The 26,769-nt window shown below is 41.9% G+C and overlaps 5 protein-coding genes across 9 annotated transcripts in view; 2 read left to right on the plus strand and 3 right to left on the minus strand.

Moving 5' to 3' along the window:
* Positions 1–445: 445 nt before the first annotated feature.
* LOC111969481 (succinate dehydrogenase assembly factor 2, mitochondrial) lies at positions 446–4,941 on the minus strand. The gene is made up of 4 exons (XM_023995652.3): positions 4,822–4,941; positions 1,948–2,171; positions 1,565–1,674; positions 446–1,336 (listed from the first exon to the last, which is right to left on the minus strand). Exons 1-4 carry the CDS (start codon positions 4,846–4,848, stop codon positions 1,206–1,208), a joined length of 492 nt encoding a protein of 163 aa, XP_023851420.1. The 5' UTR covers positions 4,849–4,941; the 3' UTR covers positions 446–1,205.
* Positions 3,828–10,737, plus strand: LOC111969480 (cleavage and polyadenylation specificity factor subunit 7). 5 transcript variants are annotated; one of them, XM_070445456.1, is made up of 9 exons: positions 3,828–3,907; positions 6,059–6,268; positions 6,439–6,542; positions 8,614–8,759; positions 8,869–9,223; positions 9,352–9,473; positions 9,639–9,786; positions 9,886–10,129; positions 10,325–10,737. In XM_070445456.1, the coding sequence occupies exons 1-8, from the start codon at positions 3,905–3,907 to the stop codon at positions 10,127–10,129; spliced, it is 1,332 nt and encodes a 443-aa protein (XP_070301557.1). In that variant the 5' UTR covers positions 3,828–3,904; the 3' UTR covers positions 10,325–10,737. The 5 variants fall into 5 exon arrangements, with proteins under 5 accessions (XP_070301557.1, XP_023851416.1, XP_023851419.1 ...); XM_023995648.3 differs by lacking the exon at positions 3,828–3,907 and adding an exon at positions 5,205–5,746; XM_023995651.3 differs by lacking the exon at positions 3,828–3,907 and adding an exon at positions 5,205–5,746 and having other exon boundaries at positions 9,355–9,473.
* A 195-nt stretch (positions 10,738–10,932) lies between these two features.
* On the minus strand, positions 10,933–11,963 carry LOC111969482 (DNA-directed RNA polymerases I, II, and III subunit RPABC5). The gene is made up of 3 exons (XM_023995654.3): positions 11,875–11,963; positions 11,316–11,433; positions 10,933–11,137 (listed from the first exon to the last, which is right to left on the minus strand). Exons 2-3 carry the CDS (start codon positions 11,408–11,410, stop codon positions 11,029–11,031), a joined length of 204 nt encoding a protein of 67 aa, XP_023851422.1. The 5' UTR covers positions 11,411–11,433; positions 11,875–11,963; the 3' UTR covers positions 10,933–11,028.
* A 2,155-nt stretch (positions 11,964–14,118) lies between these two features.
* LOC111969483 (cell cycle exit and neuronal differentiation protein 1-like) lies at positions 14,119–15,998 on the minus strand. The gene is made up of 2 exons (XM_070445457.1): positions 15,817–15,998; positions 14,119–14,976 (listed from the first exon to the last, which is right to left on the minus strand). Exon 2 carries the CDS (start codon positions 14,920–14,922, stop codon positions 14,608–14,610), a length of 315 nt encoding a protein of 104 aa, XP_070301558.1. The 5' UTR covers positions 14,923–14,976; positions 15,817–15,998; the 3' UTR covers positions 14,119–14,607.
* Positions 15,999–17,654: 1,656 nt separating this feature from the next.
* Positions 17,655–26,769, plus strand: part of LOC111969140 (diacylglycerol lipase-alpha) — a 58,983-nt gene continuing 49,868 nt past the window's right edge. Inside the window, 1 exon segment of the mRNA XM_070445477.1 lies at positions 17,655–18,449. The gene's annotated coding sequence lies outside the window, so the exon portion shown is untranslated.

Genomic DNA, 26,769 nt, shown 5'->3' on the forward strand with positions numbered 1-26,769 from the left:
AGGGGGTTTTCATACTTGGTCCCTTCCAGACAATTTTTTTTTCCCGCTACATTTTTTGTGCAGTGTGATTGTGTGACCAATCCATAAGAACTCAGACCACCAAAGAATGAGCCCCGAAGCGAACTGAACTTAGACCATCGCGAGAGGTGGACTGAGTTCGGTTCGCATGAATTCCACGGTCCGGTTCCCATTTTTAGGGCAATGTGAACACAAAGATCCCCAGATTCGCTTGTCATTATTCCCAAACCACACAGTAGACTACTGCAACACCGTGTTCACTGCAATTGCCCCTCACATTGGTGCCACAAATTAGATAAAATGGTGATGTGCAGATTTGCGGGGGAAAAACATGTGCTGTTTAAGGATATTGATTAGCAAGGATGCACAGAAATGCCAGAATATGAGTGGAGTTTTTAGCTCAAATATTATTTTGCAATATGTGATCTATAGGCTAAGATAGCTTCATGCGCTGTTTATTTCGACCATGGGGTTTGGATAGTGTGAGAAGACTGCAACATAATTTGGTAAAAATCACAACATAAGGCACAAAATCGATTCTAGCTCTTAAAGGGGCGGTAGCCTACAATGGGTGTAAAAGGGAAAAGGGGGATACCTAGTCAGTTGTCCAACTGAATGTATTCAACTGAAATGTGTCTTCCGCATTTAACCCAACCCCTCTGAATCAGAGAGGTGCGGGGGGCTGCCTTAATCGAAATCCACTTCCTCGGCGCCCGGGCAACAGTTCTATTACAGCATTATTTAATCTGCAGTTATTCTGTTCCCAATAATATTTATATGTTAATCTTCTGATTACAATTATGTCTCATTTTTAACTAAATGCAATCTATTAGCTTCCTAAATGTAAGTAGGTATATGGTATATATTGTTGTTCAATAACACATTCTGACTGAATGGCTTGTCCTGCACCCACAGTGCATTGAATGAATGTTGGGGAAAGATATTGGTTCCTTTCTAAACATAGCAATGTGAATGCAAAGAGGACTCAGACAACAACATAGGTGAAGTGAACTGGCAAAAAAGTTGAGTCCTCATTCAAAGACAAGGGCAATGTAAATACAAAGAGAACTGAGATCTTTTGCTTCTTCTTTTTTTACCCCAGAGTTCACTTTAAAGAGGACTGAGATCAGTTATTTTAAAGAAGACTATATGTGAAAACACCCTGAGAGGGATGTGTCAGCCAGGCTTCACTGGCTCCCCTTGTCCAGGTATTCCAGGTTGGGTGCGTCCAGCCTCTGTTCCTGATCCCTGTTCTTAGTGAACTCCTTCAGTAGGTCCATGATTTCACCTGCGTACACATCAGGTACAGGCTGGGCCTCTGTTGAGAGGAGGGAACGACAACACACATTCAGTTAACTTCAACTGACATTTCATATAGAATGGGCAAATTGGCTCATCATAATGCTAAAAAAGTCAAGCAGATCAGCTTGAAAATAATAACTATTTCTAAACAACAGTATAACTAACTGTATTATATGGCTTTGTGTAGATCAGAGTGGATAATCACAGTTGATAAGATAATATGAAGCTGAACCACTCTCCTCACCTGTTGCCCAGTAGTAGATGTCCCAGTCGTTGCTAGGCTCGTTGATCAGTCTGTCATACTGTCTTAACTGGGGCTCGTTCATTGTGTTAAGATATTGTTTGGCAAACAGGCTGAAAGGGGAAAGACAATTTGATTGGTATGTGCAAGTGTATGGTTTTGAGATGTGTCCAAGACTCAGATACACATATTGTAAGTTGCACACTATAATTAAATCATGCCTCTGCCACTGACCACAAATATGCTGCCTGWCCTTAAACCWGATGGTTTATAAWTTYYTTATATCTCTATYRTGGRCTCTATCATAGTATGAGCTTTGCTCAKGAYTAAAWAGAAGACTAAAATCAAWACTAAAATATATAYAGTATGATYAGTGGTCCACTCACCTGAGCAATATGCAATTCTCCAGCATGCCCCTCTTTCGGCTTTGGAAGAGCAGGCGCCGTCTCTTGATGTCCATGGTCTCACCATCCTTCTCTGTCCAGGGGGGTAGGGGGATCTCAATTAGGTCACCCCTAGAGTCATCAGGTGCCTCTCCTTTGTAACCCCGTGTAGTTACTAGTTCTGCTACAGCTGGTCTCCATGACGCCTGGCATACCCCACTTACCAGCTGGACAAGATAAACAACATCATTACAAACAACTGGACTGACTGTACACAACAACATCATTTTACCTAGCTAGCTACCACTATGCATTAATTGGACTGCTTCCCTTCCAAATTTTTTTATATTACCTTTATTGAACCAGGTAGGCTAGTTGAGAACAAGTTCTCATTTACAACTGCGACCTGGCCAAGATAAAGCATAGCAGTGTGAAAAGACAACAACAGTTACACATGGAGTAAACAATAAACAAGTCAATAACACAGTAGGGAGAAAAAAAATTGTCTATATACATTGTGTGCAAAAGGCATGAGGAGGTAGGCAATAAATAGGCTATAGGAGCGAATAACTACAATTTAGCAGATTAACACTGGAGTGATAAATCATCAGATGATCATGTGCAAGTAGAGATACTGGTGTGCAAAATAGCAGAAAAGTAAATAAATAAAAACAGTAAGGGGATGAGGTAGGTAAATTGGGTGGGCTGTTTACAGATGGACTATGTACAGCTGCAGCGATCGGTTAGCTGCTCAGATAGCAGATGTTTAAAGTTGGTGAGGGAAATAAAAATCTCCAACTTCAGCGATTTTTGCAATTCGTTCCAGTCACAGGCAGCAGAGAACTGGAAGGAAAGGCGGCCAAAGAGGTGTTGGCTTTTGGGATGATCAATGAGATATACCTGCTGGAGCGCGTGCTACGGGTGGGTGTTGTTATCGTGACCAGTGAACTGAGATAAGGCGGCGCTTTACCTAGCATGGACTTATAGATGACCTGGAGCCAGTGGGTCTGGCGACGAATATGTAGCGAGGGCCAGCCGACTAGAGCATACAGGTCGCAGTGGTGGGTGGTATAAGGTGTTTTAGTAACAAAACGGATGGCACTATGATAAACTGCATCTAGTTTGCTGAGTAGAGTATTGGAAGCTATTTTGTAGATGACATCGCCGAAGTCGAGGATCGGTAGGATAGTCAGTTTTACTAGGGTAAGTTTGGCGGCGTGAGTGAAGTAGGCTTTGTTGCGAAATAGAAAGCCAAATCTTGATTTGATTTTGGATTGGAGATGTTTRATATGAGTCTGGAAGGAGAGTTTACAGTCTAGCCAGACACCTAGGTATTTATAGATGTCCACATATTCTAGGTCGGAACCGTCCAGGGTGGTGATGCTAGTCGGGCGGGCGCAGGCAGCGAACGGTTGAAAAGCATGCATTTGGTTTTACTAGCGTTGAAGAGCAGTTGGAGGCCACGGAAGGAGTGTTGTATGGCATTGAAGCTCGTTTGGAGGTTAGATARCACAGTGTCCAAGGAAGGGCCAGAAGTATACAGAATGGTGTCATCTGCGTAGAGGTGGATCAGGGAATCGCCCGCAGCAAGAGCAACATCATTGATATATACAGAGAAAAGAGTCGGCCCGAGAATTGAACCCTGTGGTACCCCCATAGAGACTGCCAGAGGACCGGACAACATGCCCTCCGATTTGACACACTGAACTCTGTCTGCAAAGTAGTTGGTGAACCAGGCAAGGCAGTCACCAGAAAAACTGAGGCTACTGAGTCTGCCGATAAGAATATGGTGATTGACAGAGTCGAAAGCCTTGGCCAGGTCGATGAAGACGGCTGAACAGTACTGTCTTTTATCGATGGCGGTTATGATATCGTTTAGTACCTTGAGCGTGGCTGAGGTGCACCCGTGACCGGCTCGGAAACCGGATTGCACAGCGGAGAAGGTACGGTGGGACTCGAGATGGTCAGTGATCTGTTTATTAACTTGGCTTTCGAAGACCTTAGATAGGCAGGGCAGGATGGATATAGGTCTGTAACAGTTTAGGTCCAGGGTGTCTCCCCCTTTGAAGACAGCTAACTCCCATTAGCTACAAAACATGAGGTTGGTTGCACAAGTGTACATTCATATCCTACACAACTTTACCATTCATTTGAAAAGAGAGAGCAGAAAATTACTTTCAAACTCAGTAGTCAACTAGGTTTATGGGCTAACTTTAGTTAGCTTCAGTCAGAATAGACAGCATTTCTAGCCAGCTAGCTTGCCAGTCTTGACATTAGTTATCTAGCTAGCAAACGTTAGCTACTACATTCAATCGACTGTCCTAACAAGTTTCAATGTCACATGCCCAAGTACAGTGGAATACCTTTCTTGCAAACCAACAATGCAATAATCAAAAACAATGTGGCTAAAACTAGAAGGAAAAAAACACGCGAAATAAGAAATATGAAGAACACAGTAAGTAAGCATACTATACCAGGTCGCAGTTGTAAATGAGAACTTGTTCTCAACTAGCTTACCTGGTTAAATAAAAGGTGAAATAAAAAAAAATAGAAAAAAATAACTATATACCGGGTCAGTTCCAATACCATATTTACAATGTGCAGAGAAGCCGGAGTGATGGAGGTAGATATGTATAGGGGTAAACTGACAAGGCATCAGAAGCAGCAGATTGTATGTGAGTGTGCGTGTAGTCAGTATAAATGTATGTGCATATTATGTGTGGATGAGCAGATGATGGTGTGTGTGTAGGCCCATGTGCGTGTGAAGAGACAGTACAAACATTTTTTTTTTATTTTTTAAATACAACGTAAATGAGGATACAAGGTTAATTCAAATAGTCAGTGTAGTTTAACGTTTATATTCCAAATACTACTCACTCTTTTAGCAACGAAAGCAGACAGCATTGTGTCTTTCTTATTTGTGACTGCTGAATTCTGATGTGACTGTTCTTGTTGACTCGAGAGCAGCCGGTGTCCCAAAATTCACAAGTCCCTGCTAGCCAAAGACAGTCACATAATAACAGGGGGACACAGCAGGAAATGTCCGCTCCAGCTTGGGGAAATAATTGGCGCCATATTGGTAAGGGAAATTATTACTTCTTCCAAATGGTTCTTGAAATGCATGTTAAACAATAATAGGTGTATCAACATGTCTCATATTTACATTATATATTCACGCATGTAACAACATATATTATTTAGCTGATAGCTAAATAATTTTTACGGAACCTCGTAATATCATGCCTGTTTTACACGGGAGATATTTGAGATGCACTCCTCGATTCCGCTTCTGTTCTGATGTAGCAGCAACAAGCTAGCTGAGTGTTTACCTGAATGTTATCCGTTTTTGCATGTAGACATCCATAACAATTATATCACATTTTGAAAGTATAATATTTGTTGACTTTTTAATCCGGGTTGGTAATTTATTTGTTTGCCTCTGGTATTCCGTCCACGCCAGCTTCCCTGCAATGGGAGGGAATGCGAGGTGATGCTAGCTAGCCATTTCGCTACCTCGCTAGTTTTTTAAAACAATATTGAGGCGCTAACTGGGTAACGTTAGCCGGCTGGACTAGCTACATCAATAAAACATAGACGCACGGAAAGGTGCAAAATATGCACCTTTAGTTATTTCCTTGCGTTTATTGCCAAGTGTCGATTGCTGAGAGAAAACATTGCTAACGTAGCCAGAGGCTGCACTGCCAACCCAGGACTCGGGATGGCGGCTAAAGCGGCCGATGGTGGTGGTACAACTGATCTCATAGACATCTACGACGAGAAGTTCAGTCAAAACAACGGGGAGGTGAGACAGGCCGAAAGAGATTATGAAAAGAGCTGTAGTTGTGAGAAGATGAAAGTGAATGCAGAAGATTCTTGAAGTGGGAACTAAAATAACTTGTTGGATGAGGTTTGATTTTAGCATGACCAGCATGTCAACATCTTACATTAATTAATGTAAAAAATCATACTATTCAATTTCTTATCCTTGATATCAACAATACAAATGTGGAGGTTATTGTAGTTTGTCTGATTTTTCAGGGATGGTCATTGTGAGTGATAAACTAGGCATTGAGGGATTATGTCTATCTTCTGTCCTTTTTTTCTCTCTCTATAGGATGGAGATTTTGCAACGACAGCAGAGGCAAGTGATCTTTATGATGATGTGCTCACTGGCTCTGTGAGCCGGGAAAGGAAATTCTCAGAAGATGCTATCCCTCTCAGCAAGAACCAGCCAACGAAAGAGGAGAGCAAACCAGCAATACTGTACACTTACAGTGGGGTGTGGAACAAGAGACTGGCTGTATATGTGGGCAACTTCTCCTGGGTGAGTCTCCCACCACCAACATTACCTTCAATCCAGTTTGCTAATCTATTAGCCTATGTTCTGTAATGAGATACAGCCACCTAGGCCTATTACCTTTCTGTCCCTATCCTTAATTTTTACTCATCTTCTCCCTCTTTCTCTCCTTTGTACTCCTTTACCTCTCTCCTCAGTGGACCTCTGACAAAGACCTTATTAACGTGGCTCGCACCTTGGGTGTGAAGGACATTGTGGAGATCAAATTTGCTGAGAACAGAGCTAATGGCCAGTCCAGAGGGTGAGAGTTGGGCCTATCCACTGGGCATCATTCTAATCTAATGTGATCTATTTCTTCACTGTTTATTAACTGGGTGTTTTGTCATTTCATGACTGGGTCTGGCCATGGTGTTCTAGGGAGACCTGGAGACAGACACCTATTGAGTCAAATTAGTCCTCAAATAAATATGATGCTCCAGTAGCTAAGCTANATGTAACAACATATATTATTTAGCTGATAGCTAAATAATTTTTACGGAACCTCGTAATATCATGCCTGTTTTACACGGGAGATATTTGAGATGCACTCCTCGATTCCGCTTCTGTTCTGATGTAGCAGCAACAAGCTAGCTGAGTGTTTACCTGAATGTTATCCGTTTTTGCATGTAGACATCCATAACAATTATATCACATTTTGAAAGTATAATATTTGTTGACTTTTTAATCCGGGTTGGTAATTTATTTGTTTGCCTCTGGTATTCCGTCCACGCCAGCTTCCCTGCAATGGGAGGGAATGCGAGGTGATGCTAGCTAGCCATTTCGCTACCTCGCTAGTTTTTTAAAACAATATTGAGGCGCTAACTGGGTAACGTTAGCCAGCTGGACTAGCTACATCAATAAAACATAGATGCCCGGAAAGGTGCAAAACATGCACCTGTAGTTATTTCCTTTACGTTTATTGCCAAGTGTCGATTGCTGAGAGAAAACGTTGCTAACGTAGCCAGAGGCTGCACTGCCAACCCAGGACTCGGGATGGCGGCTAAAGCGGCTGATGGTGGTGGTGCAACTGACCTCATAGACATCTACGACGAGAAGTTCAGTCAAAACAACGGGGAGGTGAGACAGGCCGAGAGCGATTATGAAAAGTGCTGTAGACATGAATAGTTGTGAGAAGCTAAAAGTGAATGCAGAAGATTATTAAAGTGGGAACTAAAATAACTTGTTGGGTGAGGTTGTTTGATTTTTAGCATGATCAACATGTCTACATCTTAAATGAATTAATGTCAATAGCTACATTTAGAATATATGATAAAAAGTCATACTATTCTATTTCTTAACCTTGATATCAACAATACAAATGTGGCAGTTAGTGTTCTCTTGTAGTTTGTCTGATTCTTCAGGGATGGTCATTGAGTGATAAGCTAGGCATTGAGGGATGATGTCTATCTTCTGTCCATCTTCTCTCTCTATATAGGATGGAGATTTTGCAACAACGGCAGAGGCAAGTGATCTTTATGATGACGTGCTCACTGGCTCTGTGAGCCGGGAAAGGAAATTCTCAGAGGACGCTATGCCTCTCAGCAAGGACCAGCCGACGAAAGAGGAGAGCAAACCAGCAATACTGTACACTTACAGTGGAGTGTGGAACAAGAGACTGGCTGTATATGTGGGCAACTTCTCCTGGGTGAGTCTCCCACCACCACCATTATCTTCAATCCAGTCTGCTAATCTATTAGTCTATGTTCTGTAATGAGATACAGCCACCTAGTTCTATTACCTTTCTGTCCCTATCCTTAATTTTTACTCATCTTCTCCCTCTTTCTCTCCTTTGTCTTCCTTTACCCCTCTCCTCAGTGGACCTCCGACAAAGACCTTATTAACGTGGCGCGCACCTTGGGTGTGAAGGACATTGTGGAGATCAAATTTGCTGAGAACAGAGCTAATGGCCAGTCCAGGGGGTGAGAGTTAGGCCTATCCACTGGGCATCATTCTAATCTAATGTGATCTATTTCTTCACTGTTTATTAACTGGGTGTTTTGTCATTTCATGACGGGGTCTGGCCATGGTGTTCTAGGGAGACCTGGAGACAGACACCTATTGAGTCAAATTAGTCCTCAAATAAATATGATGCTCCAGTAGCTAAGCTAAATACAGATCTTACAGATGACTACCAATGTTTTATTTATTATCTGTGCATGATCCAGAGCCAAAGTGTTGTCTCCAGACCCTGAAGAACTGGACAGGGCTGCTCTGGTGGTCTACTGATGGCTAGTCGATTATGTTGTGATGGCCTTTCAAAGCTCTGAAATAGCCTTTCTTTCCAGCTGGTAACATTAAGTATACTAGCTGATATTTGTCTTTTATCTCTATAGATATGCTGAGGTAGTGGTGGCCACAGAAGAGTCATTGCAGAGGTTGCTGGAGACWTTGCCAAATTGTCATGTTAATGGGGAAAAGGTGGACTGCCGCTTTGCCACACGCCAGAATCTTGCCGTGTTTGAAGCCCAGGCTAATAAACGTAAGCACACATCTACTTAAGGCAAATAAATAGGTAGTCAAGTCTTTCTTGGAAGCGATATCCAGTACTGCCATAGAAACAAAATCAAATTGTCCCTCCTTTTCCATAGGTGTCCCCCAGCGCTCTAACTCAAAGGAGTCGTCAGATACTGGGGATAAAAACACCTCCGTCTCCCCTCCTGTGCTCAACCAGAACCACAACACTATCCCTCACACTATCCACCCCCAACACATTCACAACAAACCTCCCCCTCTGTCAGTCCCATACTTTAGGCTGCCTCCTCCTCTTTTCCCTCACCTTCCCCCACACATCCCTCCTCCCCCCATGCCCCACCTTTTCCCTCCACCACCTCTACGTCTCCCCAGCCATCCTCCTCCCTCCCTGCATCTCAACCCCGCCTTCTTTCCTCCAGCACAACATGACAACTACAGTCAACAACACAACACACTGTACAACCGGCACAGGTGAGCTCATCCACTGTACTTTATATTATGGAATGATTTTGTATTAATTGGTAAACATGTCTATCACAAGTTGTATGGATATGTATGTATGATGATGATGATCAGTATGGGAGTGTCTCTTTCTCTAGCAGCAGGGACAGTGAAGCGCCCACACCCCAAATGCCAGAGGGAGAGTTTGATGAGCTGATGAACAGAAACAGAGCAATCGCCAGCAGCGCCATCACCAAGGCTGTGTCTGGAGCTACTGCTGGTTAGACTCTCACTGAAAAATGCCTACAGTASACTCAAATACAGATTCATGATGATAAATCTAGACTAGAGACCCAAAGACATTTACATGTGCAGTACACAATGCAGATCATGGTCATCTTAAATYCTGCCRTTGTAATAAACTCTGTAACCTCSYCTCATGTAGGAGACATGCCCCTGGCCATTGAGACSCTTTTGACTGCCATTGCTGTCATCAAGCAGTCAAGAGTGTATGGGGACGAGCGCTGTCGAGCGCTGGTCACCTCTCTGAAAGACTGCCTCTTCTCCATCGAGAGCAAGTCTTAYGGCTCCAGGTCAGTGCTGGAAAAATAGTTTGGGCCTCTCATGGACAGTTATTTCATCACAAATGGATATTGTAATGTGGCCTCACTCCTAACTTGTTCTCTTTTTAGGAAAAGACACCGTTCCCGTGACAGAGAACACCGTTCCCGAGATAGGGAGCGAGACAGGGAAAGAGAACGGGACAGAGGCAGAGGAAGGGAAGAAAGGGAAGAGTCCTACAGCCAGGAATGGGAGGCTGCAGGAATGTCCCGYCGGCACCGAGAACGCTCCCTAAGTGGGGAGAGAGATGGGAGAGACCGGGAGCGTGTTCGGGAACGAGATAGACATAGGGAGCACCGCGAGCGGCACCGCTAGGTAAGCTCTCTGACCCTGTCKTATCTCCAACACATCTCCCCTCTAATTCTGTAATCTACAGACTACCACCACTTACTCACATCCTGAAATACACCACCACCTCTAATTGCCAAGCACCAGTTTTTTTAATTCAACCCTTTGTATTTATGCACTACTGACAGAACTTTTGTCTGTGTTCTTTTCATTACATTCTAGGTTGTCTTTGTCCCTGTCAGGCTGAGTAGGAGGGGAGGCAGGACTTTATTTCTGCACCAAGCTGCTTAAGTCTGGGATAATGGATGAACTGATGGTGAGACAAAATGAATGTCCATAGCCCCCCGTTCACATTTCCCTGGTACTCTGCAGCCACCAAGCATTTTACCTTATCATAATCTTCTGATCTCAGCCATCACCAACCCCCTCTTTCTCAGTGTTACTGTCTTTGTAATTTTATTTTTTTATTATAAATTGACGGTTTCAGGGTTGTGGCTGCAACTTTTGTTGTTTGCCACACCGGCATGCACAAAGCAGAGGTACATTTTTTTATATGTTGAACTGTGCAGTGTTTTTTCCTCTTCCCCCTTCTTTTGTATCCAATTTGAACTGATTAAAAAAGGCTGTTAAAATGAGTTGGAACAAGTGTGTTTATTGGAAAAAGGGATTGTTACAAGAGGACCAGGTAGTTTTCATTGCCTGACCCATGCTGCTTAAAGGGGTTGGCCTCCTGTCTTGTTTATTTACACAATAATGTGAATTGCATGGCAAGTGTCTGTATCCAACAACAAAAACATTCACAATTCAAACAAGGTGTGAAAATAGTCTCTTGAGGATGTCAATCCATCAGGGTGCACTGCCTCACTGGCTGTCAGCCAGGGCTTGTCCATAAATAAGCCAGATGATTCTTGTAGTTGTTGTATCCATCATTTCTCCAGGGGTGCATAATTCAGCAACTTCTCAATGAGGTCTACATGGGCCAGCAGCATCCTCCGACAGCAATACCTCTTCAGACCAAGAGCATCAAGGGCATCACTGCCAACCAAACAAAAGGGAGCAGACAGGAGAGTTTGATGTGTTTATCAGGAGTAGCCTATGTAGCTATTAAAAATATCAGATGAAATAAATTAACAGTACAATATATTTTGAGAAAGGGATTCATCTTAGGGAAATACAATGTAAACAATGACCATAACAAACAGGTGTCTCTCACCCTTCAGTGTATTCAGCTTGAAGGAGGCCAAGGTACGCCTCCCATTTATTACCAACGATTTTCCCACAGGTGAAGCACCGGACCGGGATAATCATTTTGATTTCTTTCGACTGAGGCTCTGAAAAGAAATTAGAACAGAGCAACAGAATTACGAAAAATGTATGCACTCTGCTGTAAATTGCTCTGATTAAGAGCGTCTTCTAAATGACAAATAAAAAATGTAGTTAATGTTAAGCTAGCCAGCCAAAAGCAGAATTGTGGCTTGAAGAAAAGGGTAGTTATTCAATGATAAATGCATAACTGAACGAAACCGCATAGCCTATCAATTTCGTAGATAACTTGACAGCTATGGTTTTCTGACGCTCAGTCTTAGCGTGGACATGTAAACAGGCGTGCTAGCTAACGTTACACAGTACTTGCTAGCGCACACATTTTCAAACCCGTTGCATATAGCTAGCTAGTTAACCAAAAAGTGTTAGCATAAAACAGCCATGTTTACCAATGTGTTTTATATCATGGCTAAATAGAGACTCAAACAATAAAGTAGTTATCGACTCACTGTAAAATAGATGTAACCCTTGCAAACAGACAAGAGAGCACACAGGAAGAAAATGTAGCTAACGCGCGTCGCTCCTCCCTCAATACTGGGGCATGTTCAGGGGCTGCAACGTTACAGGGGGTTCTAGAAAGGTTTGATCGAATTGAATGCGCTGCGTCTCATTCATAGCTCCATTTACCTTAACATATTGATGTTTTCATGGTACACATTCGATTTTCCGAAGATATTTGGCTCTGTTAAGAATATGACTCCCCCCTCAGTTTTCTATTTTGGACTAGTCCAATACTAGATTAACATGAGTCACATCTGGAACTGGTTACTGTACCTCTTTGAGAACTTTTTAAACAGCACGGTGTTTAGAAACCCTATTGGCCAGCATGGTAACATTTAAAAGCCCCTGGATATATCCTATTTCTTCTTTATGGCTTCTACAATTTGTCTCCTTTTCATGACTGCTAACATGTGAATGGTGGACATAATACAGCCAGTCAGTCTTGTTCATATCAGTGATGATGGAGGAAAGGAAACAATGAAAGGAGTGCATCATCCTCAACACAATGAACCCTAGCTAATTCTATTGGTGGAGAGTGTAGGACACAATATTCACAGCTATCAAAGAGATCCTTGAGTCTATGCAAGCTGGTTCATTGCCTTTAATAAAGGTCAGGTCAAGTCACAAGACAACCATTTGGATTTACACAAGGAGCTTTGGGGTCAGGGGAGGGAGTGTGCAAGAGGGAAAATATGTTATATAGGGAGCTGGGATATCAAGAAAATATAGGTTTAATCATCGTCATCTGGTTCTCATTCTCCATTTACAATAGTATTACCCATCAACATTTCACCATCATTACCATTATTTTAATATCATACAGAACATGTGCTAAAATGTGGAGTCCTACTGGAATTATTGCATTTATACGCTCTTTGAGACCAAGGAAAATAACTGATAGATTTGATTTAGTACTCTGTGATGTGATGACTAGGCTATTTGAACATGTATCTGCAGAATATGTGTCTGTTCTGTTGGTGTGCTGGAGGTATTGATATTGCATCATGGTACGCTACATGCCAGTGTTCAAGCAAGATGTTTGATTGGGTGTTGAAAATCTCCTAGGTCTCTGATTTAGAAAATTAAAAAACTGTTTGTTATCAAAAATAGGAGAGCTTCTCTGTAATGAATAGGGAAACAAAAGAGGAAACAATCTCAGTTGATCTACTAAATAAATCCAGCTATTTCTCTACTCCCATCAATAATGCATGCTTTCTACTTGGATTCTAGGTTCATCAAACTATCAAAAAATATGAATGTATTACAAAATAAACCATAATGCATGTATTATCATCATTTCATCATACTTTCAAGGCTTTCCTGGAGGTTGGAGATGGATGTAATATATTTGTGTATATGCTGATTTGGTGAGCATGACTGGCCAAGCTACTACATACATTGGTACACCACATATTGCATGTAGAATATTTTCATTCTGAATCGAAATTCATACATACAATGTACAGTACTATTACAGTAGCTGCACAGTCTCTCGCACTATCACTCTAACATGTATGGTCTTTAAATAAATAGAGGCTACACTATTGCTCCAGAGAAATTGTAGTAAGCAAGCTGTTAATACATTTGACAAATGGACACACCAAGGGATTACAGTGTTAACACACAGGGTTAAAATATAATATTTTGGGCAATTTAGTGTATATGTATATACTTTTGGTTTATACTCAATTTGTGTCACCAGGGCCATAAACACAGGCAGCCAGGCATAACTTTGACTATAATCTCACTGTTCATATTGATTTGGGAGAAGGGGCAATTTGACTATGAATTGTTCTTACCTCAGCATCAGTTGAGACTGAAATGGAAGTCTATCACATACAATTATTTAAGTGACTTCATCTGTCACACTATCTGCCATTGCTGACATCACTTACACACAGCCTTCTCTAAACCACCTTCCCCTGAATTGATATAACGATTTATCTCCTGGTCTAAAACCGTTATTCAAAAGGGTTCACATCTAATCTGCAGGGACCAGGTATTTACAGCAAACGCAATACAAGCATAGAAATAGCACATACTAGGCACCAGGGTTAGGTTCAATTCCATTCAGAAATTAAACAAAATTTAAATTTCAAATGTTCTATATTGAAAAGGATTCAAGAGAATTGGAATTTCAGTGTACTTCCTGAATTGACTGGAATTTAAATTAAATTGACCACAAACCTGTGTGACACTCACAATAGTATGTTTAATATACTTCATACTTCACTTCATATGACCTTTTTCAAATCAAACAATATAAAGTTACTGTATTTCTACTTCTAACTTATGTATTAGTAGACCCAGAAACATCAAAATATTTATCAGTGCATACTGGATAAATAGGGTATTCAAGTACTGTATATATGTGTGTGTCCAGTGTAACTGTTGGAGTGCATTTGTATGGTGATTAAAACCCTGTAGACCTATAAGTAGGTACAGTTAGAGGGGTGGAGCAAATTCATGCGTGAGTATACTAGCAGGGGCCCATAAATGTATTACTTCAATGTTCACTGATGTTTATATTCACTACAAGAAAGGCCAGACTGAATTAAACTTAAGAAGCACAGTGGCTCCCCATAACCCCATCTCTACCAGCTGCATGATAGTCTATGAACCAATCAGCAAGTGACTCGTTAACCCATCAACCAATAGGTTTTGATGATGAGTGTTGGTGGTTAATTTCTTCGTGCCAACAACAGTGCCCCCAACAGGATGGCACCAGCAGCGATGATGGCACCACCAATGAGGAAGGGCTTCAGGCTTTCCAGGGAGTCCGTACTGGCCTCTGCTGCCTCCTCGCCCTCTGGTGCCCCCTCTGGTTCAGCTGATCCATCCTCCACTTGAGGCTCTTCCACAGGGGCCGCTGGGGGTGGAGACTCTACTTGAGTGGGGTCAACCTTTTTAGGGGGAGCTGCCTCCTTCTTCTCCGTCTTCTCTGCTTTAGAGGATGCCTTGGGCGCTGGTGCCCCGCTCTTAGCCTTGGCTTCCATAGGATCCAGAAACAGAGGTTGGTCAGGAGTGTCTTTCAGGTCAGCACTGCTTTACTGATGGAAAACAGCAAACAGAGGCAGACAGATAATCACACAGATTAGACTCTGTTATCTGCTCTACTGTCCCCTGATGTTATTATACCGACAAGGAGCATCAACATACACAGGAAGTATTATACACCTCCTTATTCACTGCAGAATGAAGCAAAAGCCTCATGTCAGTAGGGCCATCGTGTGACCTTCACAGACAAGATGACATAAACAGAACCATATTGTCCCTGCTATATACATTATCTGGTTTGTTTATTACATCTGTAGAACAAACTTCCAGTGGGTGGAAGCAACACTTTAAGTCCAACATCCTGTCAAGAGCAATCTCATGGGAAAGTTAACTGCACGTCTTGTAACAGACAGAGTAATCATGCTGCTGCAGCTGCTAAAAAAAGAGCCTATTTGACAAAGGCAAAGAGGTGCATGCATGTCTTCTGTGCTCCCCACACTGTCTGACACAAGTGTTAATCCAGTCTCAGCATGCAATAAATATTGTCTCTGTATATTTATTTATTTATCTCCCTCTCTCTCTGTCTATCTCTAAAATGGCATGAGTCATACAGTATGTACTGTTAATGGAGGTCAAGATGGAGGAAAGCAGACAGGAATAAGGAGAGGAGAGAATAATAACACATAGTGGGGATACAGAATTATCCAAAGGCAGGAAAATAAGAGAGAGAGGAATTAAAGAAAAAACAGAGAGATACTATAATGGATGCAGCTGAGGATGCTCGATGCTTGCATAGGATATGAAGATAGGAGCTGCACAGGCCGTGATAATCCCATAGACCAAAATACTGAAATTGCATGAAGGGGAGGAGGTAGAAATCTGGGAGTACATACCCTCAGGCTATTCTGTTCTCCTCTCCAACAGCTCTGTAACAATGGCCGGAAGGACGGAGAGATGGAATTTCTGCTCAAAGGCTGTCAGAAGGAAATCAGTAATGTCCTCAAGACAGAGAGCGAGAGTAAGTAAAGAGATGGAGGGCACAGTGAAAACAGAGGGAGGTAAAGGAGAAGGACTGGGATGTACCATCTGGGCTGCAAACAGTGGGGGTGTCCGTATCTTTAGACTGCATTGTGTCTTGGGTCAATTTACTGTATCTCTCTCTGCCTAGCCCTAGAGCTTAGGATGTATTTTTTTTAAATAAATTCTTGTGAAATTCTTGTAGAAGCCTACTATAATAATTATAACAATAGTGATTAAATTGTATATACTGTATAAATATATAATACAAGTCAAAGATTTGCATACCCAATGTGTGTCATCATGCTGCCTCACAATGTGTGTGTTTCTGAGTCATTGTCACATTTGTAAAGGGGCAAATATGCTTGTTGTTTCAAATTTTATCTCAAGTGTGTTCAGTCCATGGCTTCAGTTGAGTACTTTCTTGCATCACTGTCCCTGATTGTATCTAAATAAAATATCTCCCTGTGATGCTAAGGGGATGACATCATTCAAATAATACAGCTGTAGTTCAGTCAAATACTACTGTATGCCTACATTGTCATTTTTGTCATTTAGCAGACGCTCTTATCCAGAGTGACTTACAGAGTAATTAGGGCTAACTGCTTTGCTCAAGGGCACATCAACATATTTTTCATCTAGTCTGCTCTGGGATTCAAACCAGCAAACTTTTGGTTATTGGCCCAACACGCTTAACCGCTAGGATACCTGCCTACCATTGTATTCTACCGACAATTCTACTGTGATTATTGAGCTGTCTGATTGAGCTGTCTGTCAGCTATAGCCCTCATCTATTCCAGTATGATTATTTGTATCCCCCCATCAATTACATATGAGATTTAAAAAATAATTAATAAAATATTCAAACTCCCCATTAGATGTTTTCTGGGCCTGGCTGCTTTTGTCTTGTTTTTGACAATTAAATTATAACATTTACACCTTTTCTCACCACTGTAGTAATGCATTAAGGTGGTTACCTCCATGTACTACTAATAGTAATATATGGGAGGAAGCAGGATATTGCAGGATGACTTATAGTAGGAGGAACATCCTGGCAGATGTCTATAGCAACATTTCTGCATTCCTAAAACACAGCAGTAATGTATGGCATTAACAAGCATGGCCAGCAGGGCTCAGTCAATACTCAAATAAATGTCAATGCAATGCCAATGCCAACAGTCAGGTTTTGTGCCTATGTGCCTGTGCCTTGTAGCCTATACTGTAAGATGGGCTGAAGATTGTGTGTTATATACAACAATAAACTTACATTTCTGAAAATAAGTATCAATTTGGGATATCAAGTAGGACTATTGTCAACAATGTCAACATTACTAAGAATGAATATTTCAGACAGCTTATTTCTATTTTTGGGTGATGCCTGCCAGTCTGCCTTGGACAGATGACCCAAAGCTCTTGGAGTCGCAGCAGACTGATGGCTGTAGGGTAGCCTTCTCGAGTTGTGTAGGCTAATAGTGTTTGCCTATTTATGGCAAATGCATTTGGCTAATTATGTGCCTGTAATATTATTTGTTTTGCTAATGTTTTAAAGAAATGTGGTCAACCCATATTTTGCATTTAGAGCCAGTCTGAGCGCAGGGCACACCTATTTAATAAAGTCTAGCTCAGGAAATGACGCGAGTCCACGCCCAAACTCTATAGTTGGAGATTCCTCGATATTCACAAACCACCAGTCGTGCATTTCACAGTATGCCAGCGATTTATACAGTGCCTACAATCGCCGAAGCCTGCGAGAACGACGCAAATCCAACTGGCTCTATTGTAGGGTGATGGATGACGTAAAGTTCCTACGTAAATGGCGCAGTGGTGATTCGGTTTTTGATCCGCAGCTGCGGAATAGGGAATGGGAATAGAAACGACGTATCTTTTCAGGGGTAAAAATTGGTCTGACGCCTGGTATTACAACAACCAATTTATCGGGACCCGCTACTCTAGTAGCCCGATTGGGATCGGGAGTTGTCCAGTTGGTTGTCACATATGATACACACAATATAAAAACATTGTGTGGCGATTTATTTATTAAACTTCACTGTATGTCAGTGAGAAACATTGTATGGATGAACCTCCCGGCTCTCATACATGGCGTGAAGAGACATCGGGCAGCGGATATTCTACATATCGACGACGTGTTGCAATTTATCGAAGAATCAAGACCTTGAATACCAAGGCAGAGTAAATGGAGCGTGTGTCTGCACGGTTTTGACTCTAGGTTACGGTATGATCCAGCTGCGAATCTTATCTGATTGCCTGGCCCGGATTCCTGTGGAACCTTTCACTTGAAGTACAGTGGCTGGATTCATAGGGAGGTACGTGTGTGTTCTGCCAGCCACGGTTCAGCGCAATATTGTCGCTGCGGTATTTTACAGGGTTTATCCCTGGCAGAGTACTGCTCCAGGTCCGCGTTGAGGTGAGCTCGAGGTGGACACGCGTAGGATGGGAGAACGAACAGAACCGATGCAGTGGGTCTTGGCAAGGCATCGTCACAATACAGGTGAGAAAGAAGCCCAACGGCCGATCAATGTAATGGGCTGGGGAGGGGTGTCATACAGTGACGGCTTGGATTTCTTATCTATTTAGACAATAGCCTTTTCTAAAATATCAACTGGGGCAGCAATATTACTAATACCCCCCCCCCCCCCACAGGACTTTTGTATTGGCTTTGCCTACCTTGGTGATAAGGAAGTGATAGCAGAGATTGCAAATGCGGACATTAGGTTATATGGCCCAACAATTATTGACCGGTCCATTATTGATTTAAGGAAGGCTCAACCCACAGCAAAACTCGAAGATTAGGCTAGATGTATTCAAACCTTTTCTCGGCCATGTCTTTACTCCTTTATTATTGCATCATTGTGGAGTCTTTCTGCAGAATGTCCAGTGTTTTTTGCATTCCACTCAATAACCCTCAGGACAGGGCAGACTAAGATGCTCATGTGCAGGCATGCAGCAGGTGGAGAGAGACTGGATAAAGAACATTTAGTTCAATGTGTGAAGACAGAGCCTTTTATCAGCCTCATAGCCGGGCCTACAGAGAGAAATGCATGTCATACCAATAGAATGCCCAGTCACAATCACTTTATTTCCATGAGTCCAATATAGCTTCCCTAGGTGCTCTGCATGTTTTCATGAAGGCTCTAACATGGACAAGTGGATCATGTAAGCTATTTGAGTTTGTATCACAGGTGTATGTCTGTGTATCAAGCATGATCTGTTTGCAGTAGCGTAAAAGTGATCTAAGTGATGTTCTGAAAGTACTAACTTGAAGAGAGTTTTTATGAATGTTGTGTAATACTAGAGACAAAAGCCAATGGGCATAGAGATGCATGTACATGGATTACGGTCACGTTCAGTGGATTTGAGACCAGTTTGCCCCCTAAAGCAGGTTATAATCCCTGTAGTAATCTCGCATTCGGACTCAGTTTTACCCAGGGGCGTATTCATTATGCCGATTCTGTTGCAAAACGGTTCTAAACGGAAGCAACAGGAACAAAATGGGGCGGGACCTATAGGGGACCTACCTGAATTTGTCCAATAGAAACTTTTTTTTTTTTTTACGTGTTACAGTTCATATACTGTAAAGATATCAGTCAATTTTAAATAAATTCATTACCCTAATCTATGGATTTCACATGACTGGGAATACAGATATGCATCTGTTGGTCACAGATACCTTAAAAAAAAGATAGGGGTGTGGATCAGAAAACCAGTCAGTATCTGGGATGACCACCATTTGCCTCATGCAGTGTGATATATCTCCTTTGCATAGAGTTGATCAGGCAGTTGATTGTCTATGGAATGTTGTCCCATTCTTCAATGGCTGTGCGAAGTTGCTGGATATTGGGGGAACTGGAACACACGCTGTCGAACACGTCGATCCAGAGCATCCCCAACATGCTCAATGTGTGACATGTCGGTTAATATGCAGGCCATTGAAGAATGGGGACATTTTCAGATTTGAGGAATTGTGTACATATCCTTGCACATGGAGCTGTGCCTTATCATGCCGAAACATGAGGTTATGGCGGCGGATGAATGGCACAACAATGGGCCTCAGGATCTCGTCACGGTATATCTCTGCATTCAAATTGCCATCGATAAAATGCAATTGTGTTCATTGTCCGTAGCTTATACCTGCCTATACTATAACCCACCACCACTATGGGCACTCTGTTCACAACGTTGACATCAGCAAATCGTTCGCCCACACGACGCCATACACGCTCTCTGCCATCTGCCCGGTACACTCAGATGAGTTTCCCTAAGACTGTTTGTGACATCTGTGCAGTAATTCTTTGGTTGTGCAAACCCACAGTTTCATCAGATGTCCGGGTGGCTGATCGCCGATGATCCCACAGGTGAAGAAGCTGGATGTGGAGGTCTTGGGGTGGCGTGGTTACACGTGGTCTTGCGGTTGTGTGGTCGGTTGGATGTTCTGCCAATTTCTCTAAAACAATGTTGTGGCAGCTTATGGTAGAGAAATGAACATTCAGTTCTCTGGCAACACATCTGTAGGACATTCCTGCAGTCGGCATGCCAATTGCACGTTCCCTCAACTTGAGACATTGTGGCATTGTGTTGTGTGACAAAACTGCACATTTTAGAGTGGCCTTTTATTCCCCAGCACACGGTGCACCTGTGTAAGATCATGCTGTTTAATCAGCTTCTTGAATGCCACACCTGTCAGGTGGATGGATTAGCTTGGCAAATTAGAAATGCTCACTAACAGGGATGTAAACTAATTTCTGCACAAAAGTTGAGAGAAATAAGCTTTTTGTGCATACGACAATGTCTAGCATCTTTTCTTTTAGCCGATGTGAGAAGAGGACAGGTTTTACTCACTTTTTCCTTCTCAACCTCTCCCATCGTTTATGGAACAAGCTTGATTTCAATACCTGAGTTGAGACTGGAGTGTGTATGTGTGGTGTGTGAGATGTACATTCATGTTGCAACGCACAGATCTGTTTCCATTAGAGTGCTATTAAGCTTTTGCTTTGGGCATTTCACAGCAACCACTCCCTAGCCAATAATTCCCACCACAACAAACAAGTGTCACATTCTGGACTTCATGACAAATATTTACACAGAATTCTCCAACATAAAAGATACAACTTCTATCATGCTTTCAGATTGAATCTAATATGTGAAAGATCACACTGGTGGTATGGCCATATTATAAATGTAACCTGGTGTCCCTGTCTGACAAACACAGCCATTAAAAGCCTAATAATCCATTAGATCTACAGTAGGGGGCTAAGAGGTTCCTAGCCACAGTACAACAGAATACTGTCTGTTTTGTTTACACCTGCTTCCACTTACCTCCTCCTGCTGACTCCTCAACCCCCACAGAGTACCTCTCCTCTCCACTCCTCCTCTCCTCTCCTGACGGGTGTGCCTTCATAAAGTGTGTCTGAAATGGCACCATATTCTCTATAGAGCCCTACGGACCCTAGTCAAAAGTAGTGCACCATAAAGGGAATGGGGTGCCTTTTTTTTTACAGCCTCAATGTGCCAAACCACATAATGTGTGTCATTGACGGTTTTTGTATTCAAAGAGGGAGAGTTTTTATCTGGAGTACTGTGATGGTCATGGCATTTTTGGACTACAAAGGGACTGTAAATGATTGACTAGCTAAGTAATTTACAGATACAGTTTATTAGGAGCTTATCAAGTCACATATGGTCATACATTAGGACCAAAAATTTGCAGCAAAAAATACAAAAATAAATTAATACAAATACAGAGCTATATTGTATGCAACATTTTTTAGGGGAAATTATTTTATACAAATGCAATTTCTCAGAAATACATTTAAAGTAATATTTTTTTCTTAAAAAGATGGTCAAAATGATTGCTTCCCCTGTTTTCAATACCTCACCCTGCGAGAATAACAGCACTGAGCCTTTTTGTTAAACGGTTCATGAGATAGGAGAACACATTGGGAGGGATCCGTCTTTTTTCCTCATCTGGATCAAGGTGGCAATAATTATGGACCTGACTGAATGCCACATACTGTATTTGTTCTAGTGTGTGGTGGTGAGAGGACACAGGTGTTTGTGGAAGCATAGGGGGAAAACTCCCAGTGCGTTGTGTATTTTGCGAGCTCAGCCTTGCGGTGTGAGGACTGAGGAGGATATTAAGGGTGCAGTGTGAAGTGTATTGGTGAGTGTTTGGCATGAATAGGGGAGAGATTGGGATGTTATCGAGGAGAGTCCACAGGGTGATGTTAACCTAGGCTGGCAGAGCGGTACTCTCTCTCCCTCTGTCTCTCGGGCTCCCAGCCCTGTACCCGTCTGCTCCAGCCTCCATGTGCAGCACTCTCTCTGTCTGCCTGGGTCAGTGTCGCACTATACACAGAGCTTCTCTCTTGTGAGTTCCTATATACTCGTCACACGCTCTCCTCCTCCTCCGTTTCTCCTAGTAGGCCTACTCCTCCATCTTCCTCTTCACCTCTGTCTTTTATTACGACATCCTCTTCCATGCACCATCCAGCCTACCTTTAACATTAAATCTCTAGCCTATCTCTCCCTCTTTTACTGTCTCTCCTTTCATCTTCCTGCCCCCACCCCTCTTCTCACTCTACCCACACGCTCATTCACTATTCATATTTTAGAAGACGTTTGTGACCGCGAAGCAGTGTCATGCGTTTGCACCATTTCAACAGTGAAGAAACACTACATTTTCTCTCTTATCCTCTCCCCCTCCCCATTCTTATCTAGCTAATCCAGGTTTGGCTTCATTGCTGCTCTTTCCCTTTTTTAGACTGAAAGCCATGTGCCACTCACCCCACTCTCCTCTGCCTCTTTCTCTGTCTTTCGCTCACACTCCCGCCCACTCAATCCCTTTCACCTCTCCTCCTTCCACACTCTATTCTGTGACTTTGTGTGATAGTATATGCATTTGGATGTATGTGTGTAAATATGACGTTCTGATTGTGTAGCCCACTTGTTAGTGCGTACTCATTATGCATTATGTGCAGTGAAGTCTCTGTCTTTTGAGTCTGATAAAAAAACATGAGCTGGCGCACACCCATAGAACATGTAGAGGTGCTGACTAACGGAGAATAAACTATAAGTTGTAAAAATAGTCGCACATTCCATATATAAAATCCCAGTAATTTATTGGATAAGTCCCTGTTTCGGCATCACTGTGCCAATCATCAACGTTTTGGATGCTGAAACGTTGGTGATTTACCCTATAAATTACTGGGAGTTTATATATGGAGTGTGCATGTCTGAGTCTGGACAGAGAAAATAGAGCCTTCCTGTGTTGCATAGAACCGTGTGTTTCTCCCTGTTTTATGAGAAGAAATTGGATTACTGTATTTCAAGATTTATTAGAGGAATTGGATCAAAGGTATTATTTATAGTTGTTCAATGTCAGTGTTTCCTCTACATAACTTGTTCAATTCAGTGTTTCCCTCTACATCACTGTTCACATGTTCAGTGTTTCCCTCTACATAACTTGTTCAATGTCAGTGTTTCCCTCTACATAACTTGTTCAATGTCAGTGTTTCCCTCTACATAACTTGAAAGTGTAACAATAAAAGTCAGCACAGAATGTTCCTTGATTTTCAATTCTTCTGCTTAACCATGAACCCTCAGTGCTATACTGTACGATGCTTGAGGTAGAAGGAATGGAACCAGCTAGTTCACGTGGCCACAAAAACAGCCTTGCACACAATATTTTAGCACAATGTTTGTGTATGTACAGTGGGGTCTGGAATTATTGAATATCTTAATGATGAGCAAAAAAGACTGTATAAAATAATACAAATACTGAGCTATATTGTATGCAAATTTTTAAAATTTAAAATCTATTTATTTTATACTAATACAATTGATCAGAGAATGATATTGTGTGTAACGAGTAATAATTAAAAATAACTAAAGCTGGGGGAAAAATGTTTGGATCCTCTTTCAATACTCCAACACCTTCCCATTGTGAGGAAAACGACACACACTAAGCCTTTTTCTAAAATGTTTTATGAAATTATGAAAACACTGCCTCCTGAGTGTCATCAAAGATCCACCAGCTTATTTTACAGAATGAGGTATTTTCTGCATATGCATTGTATGGAACATTTCTGGGATCTTTTATTTCAGCTCATGAAACATGGGACCAGCACATGCGTTTATATTTTTGTTCGGTGTAAATGTGTGTTGATATCAGTTGGCAGGGGTCTTCAACATTATTGTGTTTTTTTGTTTTTCTGATACCCTTTTAAGACTTTTTCTGGTAGATCTTTTCTAAGACTCATTTTTCATATGTTTGACAAGAAATCAAAGCCTTTGCTTATTCAGTTTTTTTAGGATAAACTTAAACAAAACAAGTGTATATATTCCTTAATTTCTCAAAGATAAATAGACTCGTAGCTTTTATTTGACACCCAATTTGACATGCTCCTATGAACTTAACATGTTGGTGCTCATGGGTCATTTTACAGTCGTGGCCAAAAGTTTTGAGAATTACAAATATTAATTTTCAATAGGTTTTCTGCCTCAGTTTGTATGATGGTAATTTGCATATACTCCAGAATGTTATGAAGTGTGATCAGATTAATTGCAAAGTCCCTCTTTGCCATGCAAATGAACTGAATCCCCCAAAAAACATTTCCACTGCATTTCAGCCCTGCCACAAAAGGACCAACTGTCATGTCAGTGATTCTCTCGTTAACACAGGTGTGAGTGTTGACGAGGACAAGGCTGGAGATCACTCTGTCATGCTGATTGAGTTCGAATAACAGACTGGAAGCTTGAAAAGGAGGGTGGATCGGGGCACCACCTGTACAGAGTTTGCTCAGGCAGGTGAGTGCGCATCTGCACGCACAGTGAGGCAAAGACTTTTGGATGATGGCCTGGTGTCAAGAAGGGCAGCAAAGAAGCCACTTCTCTCCAAGAAAAATATCAGAGACAGACTGATATTCTGCAAAAGGTACAGGGATTGGACTGCTGGGGTAAAGTTATTTTCTCTGAGTCCCCTTTCCGATTGTTTGCGGCATCTGGAAAAAAGCTTGTCCAGAGAAGACAAGGTGAGCGCTACCATCAGTCCTGTGTCGTGCCAGCAGTAAAGCATCCTGAGACCATTCATGTGTGGGGTTGCTTCTCAGCCAAGGGGTGGGCTCACTCTCACAATTTTGCCTTGAATAAACACAGCCATGAATAAAGAATGGTACCAACACATCCTCTGAGATCAACTTCTCCCAACCATCCAGGAACAGTTTGGTGACGAACAATGCCTTTTCCAGCATGATGGAGCACCTTGCCATAAGGTAACTGAGTGGCTCGGGGAACAAAACATCGATATTTTGGGTACATGGACAGGAAACTCCCCAGACCTTAATCCCATTGAGAACTTGTGGTCAATCCTCAAGAGGCGGGTGGACATACAAAAACCCACAAACTCCAAGCATTGATTTTGCAAGAATGGGCTGCCATCAGTCAGGATGTGGCCCAGAAGTTAATTGACAGCATGCCAGGGCGGATTGGAGAGGTCTTGAAAAAGAAGGGTCAACACTGCAAATATTGACTCTTTGCATCAACTTCATGTAATTGTCAATAAAAGCCTTTGACACTTATGAAATGCTTGTAATTATACTTCAGTATTCCATAATAACATCTGACAAAAATATCTAAAGACACTGAGGCAGCAGACTTTGTGAAAATTAACATTTGTGTCATTCTCAACTTTTGGCTGCGACTGAACGTGGAAATGACCCATAGCATTGGTTCCAATCCAAGTGCTTTAGCAAACTCCAGGGGTGCTGCATAAGGTCAACGACATCAAGAACTTTACGAAGTACCAGGACATTTTAGCCAAAAACCTGATTGTCTCTGCCAGGAGGCTGAAACCTGGCCGTAAGTGAATCTTCCAGCAAGACAATGACCCCAAGCACACACAAGTCCATAAGCGTAAATTAAGGATATTGAGGATCTGGAAGGATTCTGTATGGAGGAATGGTCTATGATCCATCCCAATGTGTTCTCCAATTTTAGAAAACATTTTAGAAAAAGGCTCAATGTCGTTATCCTTGGAGGGTGCTGGAGTTTTGAAAACCGGGAGATCCAATACTTTTGAGCCCTTTAGAGATTTATTTCTATTACTGGTTTAACAAAATCTCTTTCTCTGAAAATGTTTATTTTTAGGGCACACAATTGTATTTGTATTTTTGGGGCACACAATATAGCTCTATTATTTTATACAATTTTTTTGCTCATCTTTATCAATGGATCCAATCATTCCAGATCCCACTGTATACACAGTCACCTCCAAAGGCATTGCGATGAGGTGACAGCTAGCTTTCAGATTAAGTGTCAAAGAATGTCAACCAGCCGTACCGACAGAGGCTGAAGCATTGGACTGGGGATAATTGGACTGCATTTAATCTACTAATCACACATCAAACAATTTACCAGTATACCTCCCTCTCTCCTACCCCCTCAAATTCATCAGGCCTCAAATGGCTGTGAAATGAAATGTGGGTCCAAGTTAGTGCTGATGGTTTGGAGTGGGTGGGTGTGGGTCATAGGTAATCACCTCAATTACTCTACTATGATGAGATTTTCTATCAGGTAAAAGGCCACCTAGGGTAATAGGCAGGAGGTTTACAAAATACCTCATTCAATTTGATAAGAAGTTAACCTGTTACAAGCTTTTTGAAAACGAATTTTCTCTGTAATGTTTGATTTAATAGTAGGCCTAGCCTATATGAGATCAGCCTTTTGCTAACCTCACCTGAAGGAAAGCTTTACAAATACCGCAATTTCGAGCTTTATGACAGTAATGGGAGTGATTAACCGGGTTGTTTGTGTTT

Source organism: Salvelinus sp. IW2-2015, linkage group LG10 (assembly GCF_002910315.2).
Source record: "Salvelinus sp. IW2-2015 linkage group LG10, ASM291031v2, whole genome shotgun sequence".
In the NCBI taxonomy this organism is placed as follows: domain Eukaryota; kingdom Metazoa; phylum Chordata; class Actinopteri; order Salmoniformes; family Salmonidae; genus Salvelinus; species Salvelinus sp. IW2-2015.